General features: G+C 43.4%; 1 protein-coding gene across 2 annotated transcripts in view; it reads left to right on the top strand.

Moving 5' to 3' along the window:
* Positions 1–8,436: 8,436 nt before the first annotated feature.
* LOC143025429 (putative methyltransferase DDB_G0268948) overlaps positions 8,437–16,733 on the top strand; it is a 40,228-nt gene continuing 31,931 nt past the window's right edge. Inside the window, exons 1-2 of one of the 2 annotated variants that reach the window (XM_076185089.1) lie at positions 8,437–8,512; positions 10,017–10,161. In XM_076185089.1, the coding sequence (XP_076041204.1) occupies positions 10,051–10,161 (111 nt within the window). In that variant the 5' untranslated portion in view covers positions 8,437–8,512; positions 10,017–10,050. Of the gene's footprint in view, positions 8,513–8,915; positions 9,016–10,016; positions 10,162–16,733 lie in introns of those variants that run through there. The other variant, XM_076185090.1, reaches the window with a different exon arrangement.

Genomic DNA, 16,733 nt, shown 5'->3' with positions numbered 1-16,733 from the left:
TCTAAATCAACGTCGCCGTCGAATTCCGTCTCCTCCCCCGTGGTCTCGGGTTCTGAATCTGACAAATCGCTTTCCCCTTCTTCTTCGCTATTTTGTTCACCACTTTCTTCATCTTCACTTGCACTGTATTCCGACAAAGAAACGGGCTGTCCTATTATCGGTTCGAACTGGTAAGGCTTTACAATGCGATGTTCGGCGATATCAAACTCCTCTTCCTCTTCTTCTTCCACCATACATACTATCCTTCCGAATTGGAATGCACAATGAGCCATTTTTGCGAACAAATTTGGATTAAAAACGAACATGAAGATGAATAACTCGATTGGAATGACTGAGCTGAAGTACGGCGTGTGTCTCTTTGTCCGATTGTTTGGCAACTGTGACGTCACCGCCGGTTCACCTAGCGGCGATTACTGGTACTAATTACAAATCGACTAGAACATCTCGACTTCGGAAAAGTGGTATGTGAGGCGAAATTAAAAGTGAATTTTCTGAATAAATTCTTCTGTAACAGGTAAAAACTTTATTTGTATGCTTTTAAAAAGTACTTTTTCGAGCAATACGATGATTTTTAGCGAATGGTATATCTGTTGATATCTGACCTTTAAGACTTCTAGTAGCTACATCCTGTCCTTTCTCCTTCTCTTTATCCTCTTCAACTGTCGTGCCATTTTGACAATCAATTTCAGTGCCTTAACGAAGGGAGAGACTTCTAATTATCTAGAAACACCCCCCCCCCTTTAGATTCGTGTTCTCATAGCCAAGCTCAACGGTTTTCGCGCCCAAACAAAGCGCCCAAACACTCCCCCTCCCCCCCTGCGCCCTGCCACATATTTGTTTTAAGCTAGGCAATTAGAATAATTAGGATTGTATCTAACCCGCTCGTGAACAGTGTCTACCTCATGGAACAATTGGAACTGTGTCATCTCCCACATGAACATTATTCGTAGTACCCTTCACAACTAGGGACGGAGACGCAGAACTATTGGCAACGTCGGAAGCCGGCTAGCGGGCATCTTGACCTGACCTGCCGCAGGACACAAGGCAGTCTAAGCATCGAGTTCATCAAAGGAGGTCGGACCGCGCGTTCTCGGAAGTCCAATCCATATTAAGTACTAATACTTTAACAATTTCTTAAGCTAGGAACGCGCGCAGGGAATAGATAGGATGTATGTATGAAAGCCAACTGTTAAAACCCTTATTTAATGTCAAGTAGCATATTTCTAGTGTTTAATTATTCAATTCATTAAAACTCACAATAGGAGTTCTGGGTTTCATTAGCCTAGGACGGTTCACTTAATGAGTTGTCCCATCATACCCCTCCCCCCTCTTTGATCTACTCTCACGCTTGCCTTGGAGGGAAGGCGAGTGGTCCCGAGATGTGATACAAATCGCCTGGACTTCGGTTCCCCAACTGCAGCTATCTTCCCCCTCCCTTCATCAATCACTTAAGGTACGTGTTACCCACACCACCTCATCTACCACCTTCTTCCACTGTCCAGGAATTTGTGTCAATGATTATGGTAAAAGTAACACGTAGTTTCCACCAAGAGAAGACGTTATACCCGTTGCACTGAGAACTGGCCGTTAGGGCGGAGCACTGGGAGTTCCCCTGTGGTGCCACATCTAATTATTTCATAATTTTATTTTATTTTATAATTCTATTTTATGATTTTATAATGTTGCCACATATGATTATATTATAATTTTTGTCACACACCACCACTGAGGTAAAAATCAAAGCAATGTTTTCTATACAAAGGTTTCGTTTCTTCGAGTGTAGACATGGCATATGGAAAAGAGAGAGCGACGTGCCGCTACATCTAATCTCTGGCCCCGCCCCCCTCACACTGCATTCAGAAAACATTGCATCCACACGCACGTTCTCGCCATGGATGCCCATGTGTGGCAACACCGGGAAATCTCCTAGCCCCGCCTTATCGGTCATTTCTCCTTGCGCTGACTATAGCATGGGCGGAGGAATGTAATACCCCCAAACGCGTATGTTCGTCTCTTTTTTCAAATTCTTTTTTATGTATTTACATAATTTTCACATATTTACAACCGATGGTTATAATTACGAACCACTTTACATGGATAATTTATGCAAAATATTTTCAATGAACTTCAAGACAAGAATAACTTACGATTAAAGAGGTAGTGTGGGGGTAAGTACAGTACCGGACAGAAGTGATGGCCGGGTGGGGCAGGAGGACAAGAATTTTGCCCTTTTTATAACCATACCCATAGGCAGGGCCCCCGAGAGGACCAAAATGTGCTGTTGCGAGATAATTTCTGGGGCCCCTTTCCAACACTAGTCATATCTAGATGATTGTGTTGCACCATATTATATGTTCTGAGGAATCTGGAATCTTTTTAAAAAGTCTGTGTACCATTTTGGCAAACTCATAAGGGTTAGCGTTAGAAAGTAGTCATTATAATAATTTAAAGCCTTGCAGGCCTATAAAACTTCAAGTACAGTTTTTAGTTTAATTCAACATAACTTTTCCTCTGCTTCAGTATTGCCCTTGCAGATGATATTCCAAAAGTGCTGTCAAATGGAAAAAGTACACTTACTTCAGATTAATGTAGATGAGAAGAACTTCTGGAGAAATACTGTAGATTATAAAGTTGGATAATTCATTTTACTATTGAATAATTCAAATGTGAAAGTTGAGAAAGCAAATTGGGACTCTGAGATACAAGTTAAGATCGGCTCTTGGTAGCTTTTACAGCAACAGGGTTTAATAATTTGGAACATATATCTATGACAGCAACAATAAAAATTCATGCATAATTGCCCATTTCAATGTTCAATTTTGATGTTCATGGGCCCCTAGACTCTTATGGGCCCTGGTGCGGTGCACCGGCTGCACCCCCCTCTCAAAGGGCCTGCCCATAGGAGAGTATTGAATTAGGACAAAAGTGATGGCAGGGTTGTGTGTAGTGTAGGATAGCCTGAGTCACGTGGCAGCACAAAATGGCGGTTAGTGTACATCTAGCTGTGGTGGGAAGATGATTGCTGCGGTGAGTGCTCGTAGAATTATATCTCCGACGCGACGCATTTTTACCACTTCAAGCATCCCTACGACCCTAATATGACCTCTAAGAGGGAATATTCACGTGAAGCAGTTGCTCAGATAATTGCTTTAAAGGAATCTGGCCTGCGAACCAAGCAAATAGTGCAGCAAATTGGTGCCAGTTAGAGAACCATGCGCCGGTGGGTTGCCAGATTTTATGAGGAGGGAGGGAACAACCTGCCATCTTCAAAACCAAGGTCTGGTAGGCCTAAGAAAACTTCGGGTCGGGCCCACAATATTTTGAAACGTAAATTGGTGTCTACTCTAAGAACCACAGCCAGGAAAACCAAGCAGGGCAACCCAGATCTGTTTGGTGGTGTGTCTGTGAGGACAGTAAGCCGCCGCATCAAGGACCTGAATTAAAAGAGATGCCGCACTGTGAAGAAATCCATCACTGCCACCAATTTGCTGCACTATTTGCTTGGTTTGCAGGCCAGATTACTTTAAAGCCATTATCTGGGCAACTGCTTCACGTGAATATTCCCTCTTGGAGGTCATATTAGGGTCGTAGGGATGCACTCACCGCAGCAATCCTCTTCCCACAACAGCTAGATGTACACTAACCGCCATTTGGTGCTGCCACGTGGCTCAGACTATCCTACACTACACACAGCCTTGCCATCACATTTGTCCGAATTCAATACTATCTCCTATGGGTATGGTTATAAAACGGGCAAAATTCTTGTCCTCCCGTTCCACCCGGCCATCACTTTTGTCCGGTACTGTATATGACACTTGACTGCGCGATCGAACTTGTGGGTTTACGCCGCTAAGCTTCCCGGCCACCTTAATCCGCCATATTGGTCGACGTTATTTTCAAGTATCACTCTATTCTCTACATATAAACTACTAATTTTTATTCTCTCCCATGATATCCCTACCTACTCGACACTTTGAGGAATTTCAGTTTATCATCTAACACATCCACCAATTGATCGTTGGAAGAAGGCAACTCTCGGCCACATCCCCTTGCATTGCGTAATAATTCTAATTGTTTTTTACGTCCGGATACGTATGATACTTGGGGATCACTACGTTCCTAGGCTCTAGTTAAGTGTAAGTGTAAATTGAATTGAAACTCCCTGTTCCACTTTGTCCCTGCCAACGGGATGGACTCATGTCGGTGAATCAATATAAATCGGCTAACTACTATATTGCAGATATTTCCATAATATCCAATATTTCACTATACTCGGTGCATCGAAAAGTGGCCGTTAGGGCGGAGCACAGGGATTCCCCGTGTTGCCACATATAATTATTTTGTCATTTTTAATTTTTTTAAATTTTTGATTTTATAATGTTGCCACATATAATTATATTATGATTTTTTGTCACACACCACCACTGAGGTAAAAATGAAAGCAATGTTTTCTATACAAAGGTTTCGTTTCCTCGAGTCGTGGGCATGGCATATGAGCAGGAGAGAGCGACGTTGCCACTCCATCCCTTCTCTGGCCACGCCCCCACACTGCATTCAGAAAGCATTGCATCCACACGCACGTTCTCGCCATGGATAAATACATTATATATATATATATATATATATATACATATCTATACACATATATATATATATTTATGTGTATATATATATATATATATATATATATATATATATATATATATATAGAAAGAGAGAGAGAGAGAGAGAGAGAGAGAGCGGGTGGGTGGGCGAGCCGTGTTATCTGTGGAGATGTGGCACCACCGGGAAATTCCCTAACCCCGCCTTAGCGGCCATTTCTCGTTGCGTTAGGTTTAAGACCCTGTCAACGGGATAGACTCAAGTTAGTGAATACCATACCCTCTCGCTATGGCCCGGGCGCTAAGATTTCGCTACCTCGTTTTGTGCTGGAATATCAAGGTGATCTAAAACCCTAAAAATGTTTCTTTACTGGAATCCTGAACTGGGTGGTGGTGGGAATTTTTCTCCGCCAAAATTTAAGGTTCCTAATCTGTCAATACATACGAACGTGTCCTCATGGCGTAATGGAGAGGTGGAGTAAGAGATGCACTTCCCCCTACCCCTACCTGCGATAAGTCACACAGACCTTCAAAAAGCAGAAAAATAATACACAGTTAAATTCCTGGCCTTACATTGCTTAATGCTGAAGATGAGTCTATGATCCTTGGGTTACATACGGTGCTGTCAGCCGTTTGTTAGTTTAGTGTCAATCCCTCTGAACGAAAAGATGAGTCTACTATTGAACAATAGCCTCTCCCAACCTCCTCAAGTCGCATCTGCAAAATTCTCTTCGGTGTTGTCCAGTCTCAGCTCTTCCACATTTGCTATATCGCGGTGTCATGCATAAAACGACTGAATAGACAAATAAATGAATATATAAGTTATACAACTAAAATGGATAAATAAAATTCATAAATTAATAATAAAAAAAAAAAAAAAAACAGACACGGTGCTCTCGTTCCCAGAGAACTCCCTGAGCAGAGACAAGCTGAGCAGTAGTGATAAAAGTACTTAGCAGATAAGAAAATCTTCACGAGTTACCGATAGGCCAAGGAGGGTAATATTCCAAGCAGGCATTCGCTCTCTGGCGGAGGCTATCAGTAAAATTGGTTTATGGAGGTAGACGGGAGGGAGGGAGTGGGTTGCGCGTTGCGAGGAAGGGGGGGGGGGGAGGAAGGATAGTGACGGGTGGTAGAGGGTGGACGTATGAGTAAATTTATTTATATAATTGTTATTATTACTATTATCATTATTATTAGAGGAAACTAGGACCACCCTCCACCATTCCTTTTGCTTTTGGGGACAGTTATGATGACTGCATGTGTGATTCTCCATGGTCTTGGATCACGTGTTGGAAAGCTATCACACCCTTAGATGAGCTCAGATCTCATTTATGGCTCGATTTATGGGTAATGCTAACCTTACGCGCGCGCGCGCACACACACACACACACACACACAACATAGCAAATATTGCCAAGAGAGTTGAAAAATTGGAAGAACTAGAGAAGGTGAACAAAAACTTAACTAAAGAAATAGAAGAATTAAAAAGACAGTTAAAAGAAGTAAAAGAGGAGAATGAGGAATTAAAGAGGAATAATAAAGACAATAAAGAGGCCATAGCAAAAGAAGCACAGGGTTGGAAAAAAATCCAAGAAAATAGTAAAGTTGCATTTACTGACATAATAAAACAGCAAATGAAAGAACAAACTGAAGACTCAGTTATCAAAGTGATGGGATAGAAGGAGAATATAGTAAGAGACTTAGCAGATAAAAAGAAATGTATAATTATATTAGGAATAGAAGAGAAATATAACCTAAATAGAACCACAAGAATCAATGAGGAAAAAGAAAGAGTAAGCAGATTAGAGAGAGGACTTGTTAAAATGGGACAAGAGAAACACAAGATGACATGGAAAGAAACTCAAAAAACATAGATATATAAGAGATCTGAAGAAGAACAGTTTTCCACATAGAGTGGTGGACAGTTGGAACAAACTGGACGAAAAAATAGTGTGTGCAAAAACCATTCATGAATTTAAGAGCAAACGAGACACTGCGAGACACAAAGGCGGGACATCACGAGCGTAGCTCCCCTTCCCGTAAAATACAAGTAGGTAAATACAACTAGGTAAACACACACGCGCGCGCACAAACACACACACACACATTCACTCACCCACACCCACACACATACAAACACAATCACTGGAGATAATATTGTCGAAATACATAACCTTTTACTGTTCTCCAGCCTCACAGACCTTGCATGCATTGATATAGTTGTAGTATACAGGATAGGATCTACACTCGCAGGTCCCGTCTTAGCGTTACCAATGGGCAATTCTAAACTGAACTTGTCCCATATCGTATGATTGTGCCCGTTTGATCTGGGATCCCTATTCTTCAAAAGGGTAAACCTTGGACCCCTATTGTTCGAAAGATCTGCCTAATCTAACCTACCCAAACTTATTAACTGTCTAATTTATGTATGTTTTATTTTCTTTTCTTACATGGGACCATTATTCTTCAAAATGGCAAAATTGGGACAGTTATTGTTCAAAAGTGGCAATTGGAGCCCCTTTTGTTCTTCAAAAGGTACCATATCTATGTACGAATGTATGTGTATGCATTTTGTATGTATGTATATGTATGTATGTACACGTAGTATACGGGGAGCCCTCAAACAGACGAGACATCCACTTAAGTATTTCCAGAGACTTAAAGCTATTTGATTTAACTAAAATAGTAAATAAATAAATGAGAATGGATACTACGAAGGAATCCGACCCTATAAGCATATTAATAATCATTCCATTGACACACACACACACACACACACACACACACACACACACACACACACACACACACACACACACACACACACACACACACACACACACACACACGACTCGGTGGCGCGGTTGGTAGAGTCCCTGACTGTCACTACGGCGGTCCGGGTTCGAATTCTGCCTAGGTCTGAAATAATTTCAGTATCGCTGCTCTTCGAGTCGTTACTCCAACTCTCGTGGGCGGGGAGTTGGGTGTGTGTGTGTGTGCATTATCCATAGATCGGTCATACGAGTTCTGAGCTCTCTTTCGGGAGAGAAATAGCTGTCGGTCACGAGTCCAACACGTGTTCCAAAGACCAAGGTGAATCACACACACACTCACGCACGCACGCACACACACAATATGTTATTTTCAATCATAAATCTAGATTTCAAAGAATTCTTCAATTAGCTGCAAACATGCAAGTTCATCCATTTTATTGAAGATAATATTCTTGAGTTTAGTATTACTCGAGAGAGGTGGCAAATTTTGTTGGAAAAAATCTATCAGGCCAAGCCACCCGATATTTTCCATATGTTCACATTTTTTTCATACCCCACACAAATCCGTAACCTAGCCAATTTAATCGATATTGATAAATAGGAACACTAATATGTAAGTTTATGGGGATATAGGGATAAATGTAGGATACAGGAAAGGTGCTGTTTTTACTTAAGTTATCGTTTAAACCAGTTTAGTTCCTTCGAGTTTTCCAGCTGCCCAATACAAGATAATTCACCACACGTTTACATAAACGTGTGGTGTATTATCTTGTATTGGGCAGCCCAATACAAGATAATACACCACACGTTTACGTAAACGTGTGGTGTATTATCTTGTATTGGGCAGCTGGAAAACTCGAAGGAACTATATTGGTTTAAACGACAACTCAAGTAAAAACAGCACCTTTCCTGTATCCTACAATTATGTAAATATATACTCATGTGATCCAATGTCGTGGTGTCGTAATATTTTTTTATGTATGTGCGTGTAGAATTCTGTTGAGAGTGAGACTACAAGTAGTACAAGCTGCGTACAAGATAACGATGGTAGTGTTTGGCAACTACACATGGTCAGGTAGCCGTCTTGGCGGCTTGGCCATTGTAGTCAGTGTGTACAAAGTCGACAAAGGGACGGTAAGCCTGTGTTGTCTACGTCCTTGTTAAAAACAATGCCAAACCTTTTTGTAACAAAAATGTTCCCAACACTGCTTGAATATCAACTGCCTTCGATTCAATGATGTTCGAGTGTAAAGGGGTTTTTACACGATCAAACATCTTGGCCAACACGGTGTTTGAGATTATGTTTGAACATGTGAAAGGGGTAAACATGTTGGACGGATGTCTGATCTGGCCTGACTTTTGTGGGCGGAGCTTGCTCGTTCATGTCCATGCATGAACGTCTGAAGTTCACGCATCAATCTCCAACCGTCATACATACTCAAATCTCGCAGTGGTAACATCTATAGCAGCTCCTTCAGTGACAGCCTTCCCGATTATTTCCAAAATGAATGATACGTGTGCCGTTAAGGACAAGGAAATGGACATTATGATAGATTTCATTGACATATATAGGAAGCACATGGCATTGTGGAAGGTGAAATCGAAAGAATACTCTAATAGGAATTTAAGAAATAAAGGTATATATGAATTGCATGAAAAGCTAAAAGAACTTGACCCTCAGTGCACGCGGGATGATGTGATGAAAAAAAAAAAAAAAATCTGTCTTCGTAGTTCCCTAAGAAGGCATGACAAGTTTCTGGTATAATCCTAGAAAAGGTGCTAGTTGCGATGAGAGCTGAAAATCTCGAGTCTTGCAGAGATCTGTCCGTTGCTAAAAAAACGCAATGTTGTGCTCAGCCGTTTCATGAGATGATGAGGGCTAATAGACTTTCTCATAACGGTGTCTTTACAAGTAATGAATGGAGTGACCAAATTCAGAAGTTCTAAATATGTTGATTCGTCCATGCGCATATAATTGCGCCAATCATCTGGGTGTAATTTCAGCTCCTTCATTAAGTTGGTATGAGAAAATAATGTGGTCCCTTTTCAGTAACCAGTCCTTTATCCACTTTGCACGCTTCCTTTTCTTTTCGTTGAGGGCAATCACTTTCACAATTGCCATCACCTCGTCTTGAGTAAGGGACATGTTGCCCCTTCTCCTCATGGCACCGACTGAGGTTGTCTGTCTGTTTGGTCTGAGCATGTAACAACTCTTCAAGCATGTTGTGTTGGAGGTTTGATGAGCGAGTTGGCCAACATGTTTGATTGTGTAAAACCCCCTTAACAAAAGAGAAATTTTAGTCGGTCTAAAGGGCCATTTACACGGTCTAACAGTTTGACAAACCCGGTTTGTCAGACAAGTGTTTGAAGTTATGTTTGACCGTGTGAATGGGGTTTTTGGTCGTCAAACAGGTTTGTCGAACGTGTTTTACAACCAAATACCCTATTCACACGGTCAAACATCACTTCAAACATTTGTTTGACAAACCGGGTTTGTCAAACTGTTAGACCGTGTAAATGGCCCTCTAGAATCTAGAGATCACGTCGTAGCGGACTCCACTTAGAAGAACGTAAACTCTTAAAATTTGGGCGTGATATTTTGATTGTTTAAAATTTGTTATTTTTTCACTAACTGCAGATCACTGCCAGAGTAAACAGCTGAAGAGTTTGAAATGGCCAATCGTTACTTCGACGGGATTGACCATGCAGCAATCTATGCCGCCCACCGCCCACTGCCGCCCCAGTCACTCATTGACCGGACACTAAAATTTCTTCGAGAAAAAGTAAGTTATTAATTTATCACTCCCGCACAAGGAGGTGTTGCATAAATTAATAAACTTGTCTGGAGCAGCCTGAATAAGTAAAGAAGTATTACAAGTAAAGGAAATGGGTTAATAGATCTGTTACAGTGATTTGGTAAAATGTCGACATAAAAGTGGTATGAAGTGCGTTGAAGTTATCAAACCATTGCCAACCACTCGCTATGGAATCACATGTGGAAGTTCCCATGTATTTCAATATATATTTCAAAGAGCGGCAAAAATGAAAGATAAACAGAATTTATTAATAAGTGGATGAATAGATAAATGAATAGATGGGTAAATAAACAGATGACAAAATATGATAAACATCCAAGGAAGGGGGCCACTCCAGAAAATACTTAAAAATAATTAAATTCGAAGTAAAGTGCTTATGTTAGAAAAAAATGTCATGAAACTCCCATTTTGGAAGAGTCCAAGTCTCACGTGACATTTATAAGTGGGTAAGAGAGTATCAGAGTCTCCTAGTGGAATGAAAAACGGGATTATTGGTTGACTAGAGAGTATTTGAGAACGAACCAAATAAATAGAATAAAGAATAGACAAATAAAAAGACGTTTCAGAGACTCGCGTCGCAGTCTCCAAGGAGGCTAGGCACGCAGTTATTTCGGAAGTGACCATATGAATAACGAAAGAAAAATAGAACAGGGAAGAGTGATTTTTTTCCAGGAATAATGATGATAACAATGATGGTAATAGTAATGATATTAATAATAATAATAGTAACAACAATTATATAAGAATGGCGGGATTTTGGACTTGGCCTTAGAGGGGGTTTACACAGTCTAACGGTTCGTCGAATGCGGTTCGACAGACACGTGTTTAAAGTGATGTGTGAACGGGGTATTTGGTTGTCGAACACGTTGTTCGACAACCGTTAGACCGTGTAAACCCCCTCTTAGAAGCCGCGAGAGGAGTTATCCCAAATGTGATATAAGGGCATAGTGATCACGTGAGTTAGAATTGTGAAGTTGGTAAAAGACACTCAATTACATGAAAGGGTAACCACCAAGCCCAGGTATACCTTTGTATTTTTCACGAGAACCATGTTTAAAACAAATACATTATCTCGAAATACTATTTGAGGAATTTTTTGACGAAAATATTCTAATACACAGCTTACAGCGGCATATCTTGGTATTTGTTCTGATGACGTCATGATGTATACCAACCCAAGCGTCCTGTAGTGAAACAGGCAATTCCTTTTGCGATATTAAGAACTTTTCATCGTCTTTTAAGGGTAGTCTCGATTCACTAAATATATTTGACAAGATGTGTGGATAGACGGCCTTATGGGCTATCAATTTGAACCGAAATGTCTCTGAAGTTTTCATGTTGGCGCTTACCTGTATTAGGGGGGGGGGTCTGGGGGTGCATGCGCAATATATAGACTTAAGTAGTAAGCTATGCTTGAGGATTAAGTCATATATAACACATATAACATTGTAATAAAACCAACAGTCTTGTGCGGATGTGAGACATGGACACTGACAAAAGAAAGGGAGAAGAGACTGGAAATTTTTTAAAACGGTATTCTGAGAAGAATCCTCGGCCCAGTATATGATGAAGCAGGGAAATGGAGACGAAGACATAACAGGGAAATTAGAGATCAGACTCGGCAACCGTACATTCAGGATGAAATACGGGGAAGAAGAGCAAGGTGGGCTGGACACTGCGTACGAATGAAGCCAGACAGACTACCAAATAAGGTGATGGAAGGAGGAGTTGAGGGCAGACGACCAGTAGGGAGACCCAGGTACAGATGGATGGATGGAGTAAAGAAGGACGTGGAGAGGGTGGCACCAAGGGAGGACTGGAAAGAATTGGCAAAGGATAGAACCATCTGGAGAGGTACTCGTATAGTGAAAGCGGTGAAGGGCCGTCCGGCCTGACAACCAACAGAGTAGTATAGTAGAGCTCACCTGTATGCATGTTTGTTCTGCAATGCTGTCTTTGGTTACACCTGCCCCCCTTCCCACAAAAAAAGAGGTTAGTATACGTGATGCATTCAGTATTTTTTGCAGTGTGCTCCTACACAAAATACTGTGATACATCACGTTCACATTGCGCCTTCTGGATGCCACAAAGGTTTTGTAAACAATTATTTCTACAACGCAATAGATATTTTTTTCACCTCGGCACAAGTATGCCAGTAAAAATGTTATTTATGATGATTTACTACCAGATAAAACTAATTCTTCTTTATACGGATTAAATACATTATTGTAGATTTTTTACACACTATAAAAACGAAAGCTATCCTGCATGCAGAGGCAACCGTGAAACGCGGGTTGGGGGGGACGATTTACGCGTTTATTAATCAGTGGGTTATGCGAACATGAGGGCGGGAGGTGCGTATGGCAAGACAGACGAGCATCAACTGGCGTGGGGACAGCCGTCTTTCGCTACACAGGGCGAAACTGATGCTACGCCTAGTAAAGTATGAAAAGGGGCCTTGTTGGCCGTATGAAAGGGGTTCTTGTACGGGAAGCGTCACTGCTGGTCAGGGCACGCTATGAGACTACGGTACCCTGCCCTATGCTAGTATTCTATGCTAAAGCACATACCCCCCTCCCCCCATCTACCGCGCTCGCAGGACCATCGCGAGAGGTATGCCTATTCGTGAGGCGAGTTGGGGGAGGGGGCGCTCACGGGGACCACTGGTCATCTACCGAGGAATTGGACGCGACGGGGGCGGCATCTTCGGAGGCCGGTGGGCGCTTCCGTAGGGCGGCGGGGACGGCGATGCGCTAGGCGTACAGTGTCAGTTCCCCGTCGTCGGAGATGGCGTCCCGGAGCTTTCAGTACGCGGGGAACGGAGTCGGGTAGGGCGAAGCGGTTGGATGGGAACCCGGAGGACACGCAGGTTCATCCGTGCCGTGGCCCGGAGTCTTTGGAGGGAGCGTCCTGTTGGCGGCGGACGACGGTTCGTCCCTGCGAAGCGTCGGCGTTGCCGGTGACGACGCTCCTGACGTGAGCTGGGGATGAGCGTGCGATGGTCCGTCATCAATGTAATTGGGGCAATCCAATCGAATATGGTTTGCATTTAGACGCGGCACGAATGACAGCAAGCATCTCCAGTGGTAGTGGCGTATTGTACTTCGGCGTCCGTCAGGAACATCGAGCTACACTGGACGAGACGTAAGTGCCCCTGACCGTGGTCTTGCAGGAGGGCGTACCTACCCGATGCTGTAGAGACGCGACGCATCCGTCTGCAGTGCCACTGGCAGGGCGAGGTCGACGGGCGCCAGCACGGGCAGCGAGGACAGAGCTCGCCTCACCGTCAGGCGTGATGATACCTTGCTGCACCATTGAGTTATGTTCTTCCTTCACTGGATCCTGAAATATGAACTGTATCGGCCTGGGCGTGCGGGTGGCGAAGGACACCGCGTCAGCTTTCAGGTAGATTCTTATGGGAGGGGCATCATCTTTCCTAGGGGGACGGTGCAGGGGTTATCCCTAGAGACCAGCACGTCGCTAAATCCCCGTAGGAAGTAGTCGCGAGCGGCGGCCGGTGAGCTGTCAACGGGTAGTGTTAGCTCGGCGCACCTGTTCACGTATGTCACCACCAGGACAGGCTTTGGGAAGTCGGGCGGGACTATGGCCAAGCCGAAGGAGAGGAGTGGTGTTTAGACCCCCTCGTGAACCCGTATAGCGGCGGTGCAGTCCCTGTCTCCGGGCGTTAAGGTAGCCCGGAAACGTCCCGTTGCGGGAAGCATGTGAGATACATCGACCACGTAAGTCGGAGCCGAGAGCGGCGGCTGCAAGCTGGCTTTGGGTATCCCCAACATGCCTAGGTGCTGAGTGCCTATGGTGTCGGTAACCGGGCGGCAGGTGCCAGCCTTCCCGGGGGAAGGTGCAGGGGTACGCTGAGGCGGGGATGCGTGCTCCTGGCGTGGATTCATTTGGCATGCCGACAAGGTGCATGCGTGCGAGTCCTCCCTGACATCTGAAACTGTCACCCTCAATGCCTCGTGTGAGCGGAAGTTGGTCACTACCTCCTGCAGTGATGTGTTGCAGCGAGGAAGCTTAGGCGTTGTACGAGTTCTTCGGCTGGATGGGCGTGGCCTACATACGTTGCATATCTAGAGGCCAAGTGAGCTGTCACTTGTTTGTGGAGATTGAAGCATAGAAGCTACTATAATAGGAGGCGAATCCCGGACATTGTCAACAACAACTTCAAAGGAGCATAAGTGACTGCCAAGAGAAAGGGTGATAGGAGCACCAGTGACGTTGGTTACCATAGCTGTGGTAACATGATCTTCATGAATAGTTGAGTTTCTTCCAATGCTAGACGATGAACACGAACAGAGTTAGGCTGAGATAAGACGTCAGATCCAGAGCACCTGAAATGCACACCGGGACTCGAACTGAGCTTGAAGGTCCAATATAATGCTCACCTACAACAGCAGCACAAGAAAGAATAGGAGAATCAAAACGATTAGAACCCTTTGAAGACAACTGTATGGTGTGATCATATACAGAAGGGGAGCTACAAATGGAAACTGGCCTATCCGTTGCAGGAATAACAGAATTATGTAAAGTCACTACACGACGCCTAGGAAATATATCTATGCTATGAGCATCAATACCCAAGAGCATCAATATCTATGCTATGGGCATCAATACCAAAGAGGCAATTACACATAAGATTATTCCAGAAACAACAAAAGTAACATGGAAAACGGTAGCCTAAGAGGAAAATCTCAAGGAAATGCGGCAGACCCAAGAATAGACAAGGGAGAAACTTATACAGAATGCAAACTATCACAAAAAGGAGGTAAATGGAGAATGTACAAATCCCTGAATGTACAAATCCTAATAAGCCTTACTGCCTATAAGACTACATTCTGCACCAATAACTACTGTGATTGAGATAGGTGTGTTCTTTGTAAGAAACTGGAAGGTAACTGAGACCGGTTAATATTGATCATTCCCTTGGTTTGTGATGTGGGCGCTAGTGAAAATGGGACTGAGTTAGCCTAAGTTGAACAGAGGTATCTGCCTTAAGTTTCAGAATCTTTGAACACTGATTAATTGAATGTTTACATTGACCATGGATATGACAGTAGCTAAGTTTATCCTGAGGCGGTACTCTAGAGAGGTCATGTGTCACGTTAGAGGAGGGATCAGATGATGAGAGCAGGTAAGGCACCTGGGTTGGATGGATGGCATGCAAAATGTCTGAAGAACAGTGATGGTCGACTGGCTGGTGGGATTACTTAATGTTTGTTTAAGAGAGGGTAGAGTGCCGGAGGACTGGAGGAGTGCCTGTATAGTTCCGCTTTACAAGGGAAAGGGGGACAAGTGTGAGTGTACTGGTTTCAGTGGGATCAGCTTGTTGAGTGTAGTTGGGAAGGCTTATGGGAGGGTCTTGATTGAGAGGATTAGGAGAGGAACAGAGGGAGTAATTGGTGAGGAACAGTGTGGATTTAGGACAGGTAGGGGTTGTATAGATCAGATCTTTTGGGTAAGACAGATATGTGAGAAAGTATAGGAGAAGGTAAGGATGTTTTTTGGGCTTTTATGGATCTGGAAAAGGCTTACGACAGGGTAGACAGGAAGGCACTGTGTGAGGTACTGCAGATATATGGGATAGGAGGAAAGCTGTTAAGAACAGTCAAGAGTTTTTAAGAGAGTAGTAGGGCTTGTGTTAGGATTAGAAATGGAGAGAGTGAATGGTTTGATTTAAAGGTAGGACTTCGTCAGGGATGTGTTATGTCGCCCTGGCTGTTCAATCTATACATGGGTGGGGTAATGCGAGAGGTGAATGCAAGGGTAGTGGGTCAGGGATTGGAGATGGTTAAAGAAAATGGAGAAAAGTGGGAAATTAGCCAGTTGTTTGCTGACGACACTGAGCAGGATCAGAGGAGGGATTGAGGAAGTTAGTGACAGAATTTGAGAAGGTGTGTGAAAGAAGGAAGCTGAAAATAAATGTGGGGAAAAGTAAGGTGATGAGATGTACAAGGGGAGAGAGTGACAGCAGGCTGGAGGTGAGCATTAAGGGTGAGAGACTGGAGGAAGTGGATATTTTTAGATACTTGGGTGCAAATGTGGCAGGAAAGGGAGGAGTGGGGGTGGAAGTAGATTGTAGATCGAGAGAAGCTAGTAAATGCCTTGATGGATTAAAAAGTGAAATGAGGAATAGACATCTGGAAATGGATGCTACGAGGAGGTAATATGAAGGAGTGATTGTGCCAACAGCACTGTACGGGGCAGAAACATGGAACATAAGAGAAGAAGAGAAAAGGAGTTTGAATGTGTTTGAGATGAGGTGTCTGAGAAGTATGATAGGGGTTACTAGGCTAGATAGAGTGAGAAATGAGGAGGTGAGGAGGAGAACAGGGGTGGAAAGGGAGCTGGGAGATAGGGTTGATGAAAGAGTATTAGGACGGTTTGGACACATGGAAAGAATGAGTGAAGAAAGATTAGTAAAAGAGGTGTGGAAGGCAGAGGTGGAAGGAGTGAATATGAGGGGGCGTCCTAGGATGAGATGGATGGATGGGGTGAAAGGGGTATTACAAAAGAGAGGAATG

This window comes from Oratosquilla oratoria, chromosome 5, assembly GCF_046742065.1.
Source record: "Oratosquilla oratoria isolate Oo_2021 chromosome 5, ASM4674206v1, whole genome shotgun sequence".
NCBI classification, from domain to species: domain Eukaryota; kingdom Metazoa; phylum Arthropoda; class Malacostraca; order Stomatopoda; family Squillidae; genus Oratosquilla; species Oratosquilla oratoria.
The sequence above is the reverse complement of the archived record's forward strand: the minus strand, read 5'-3'. Positions and strand labels throughout refer to the sequence as shown.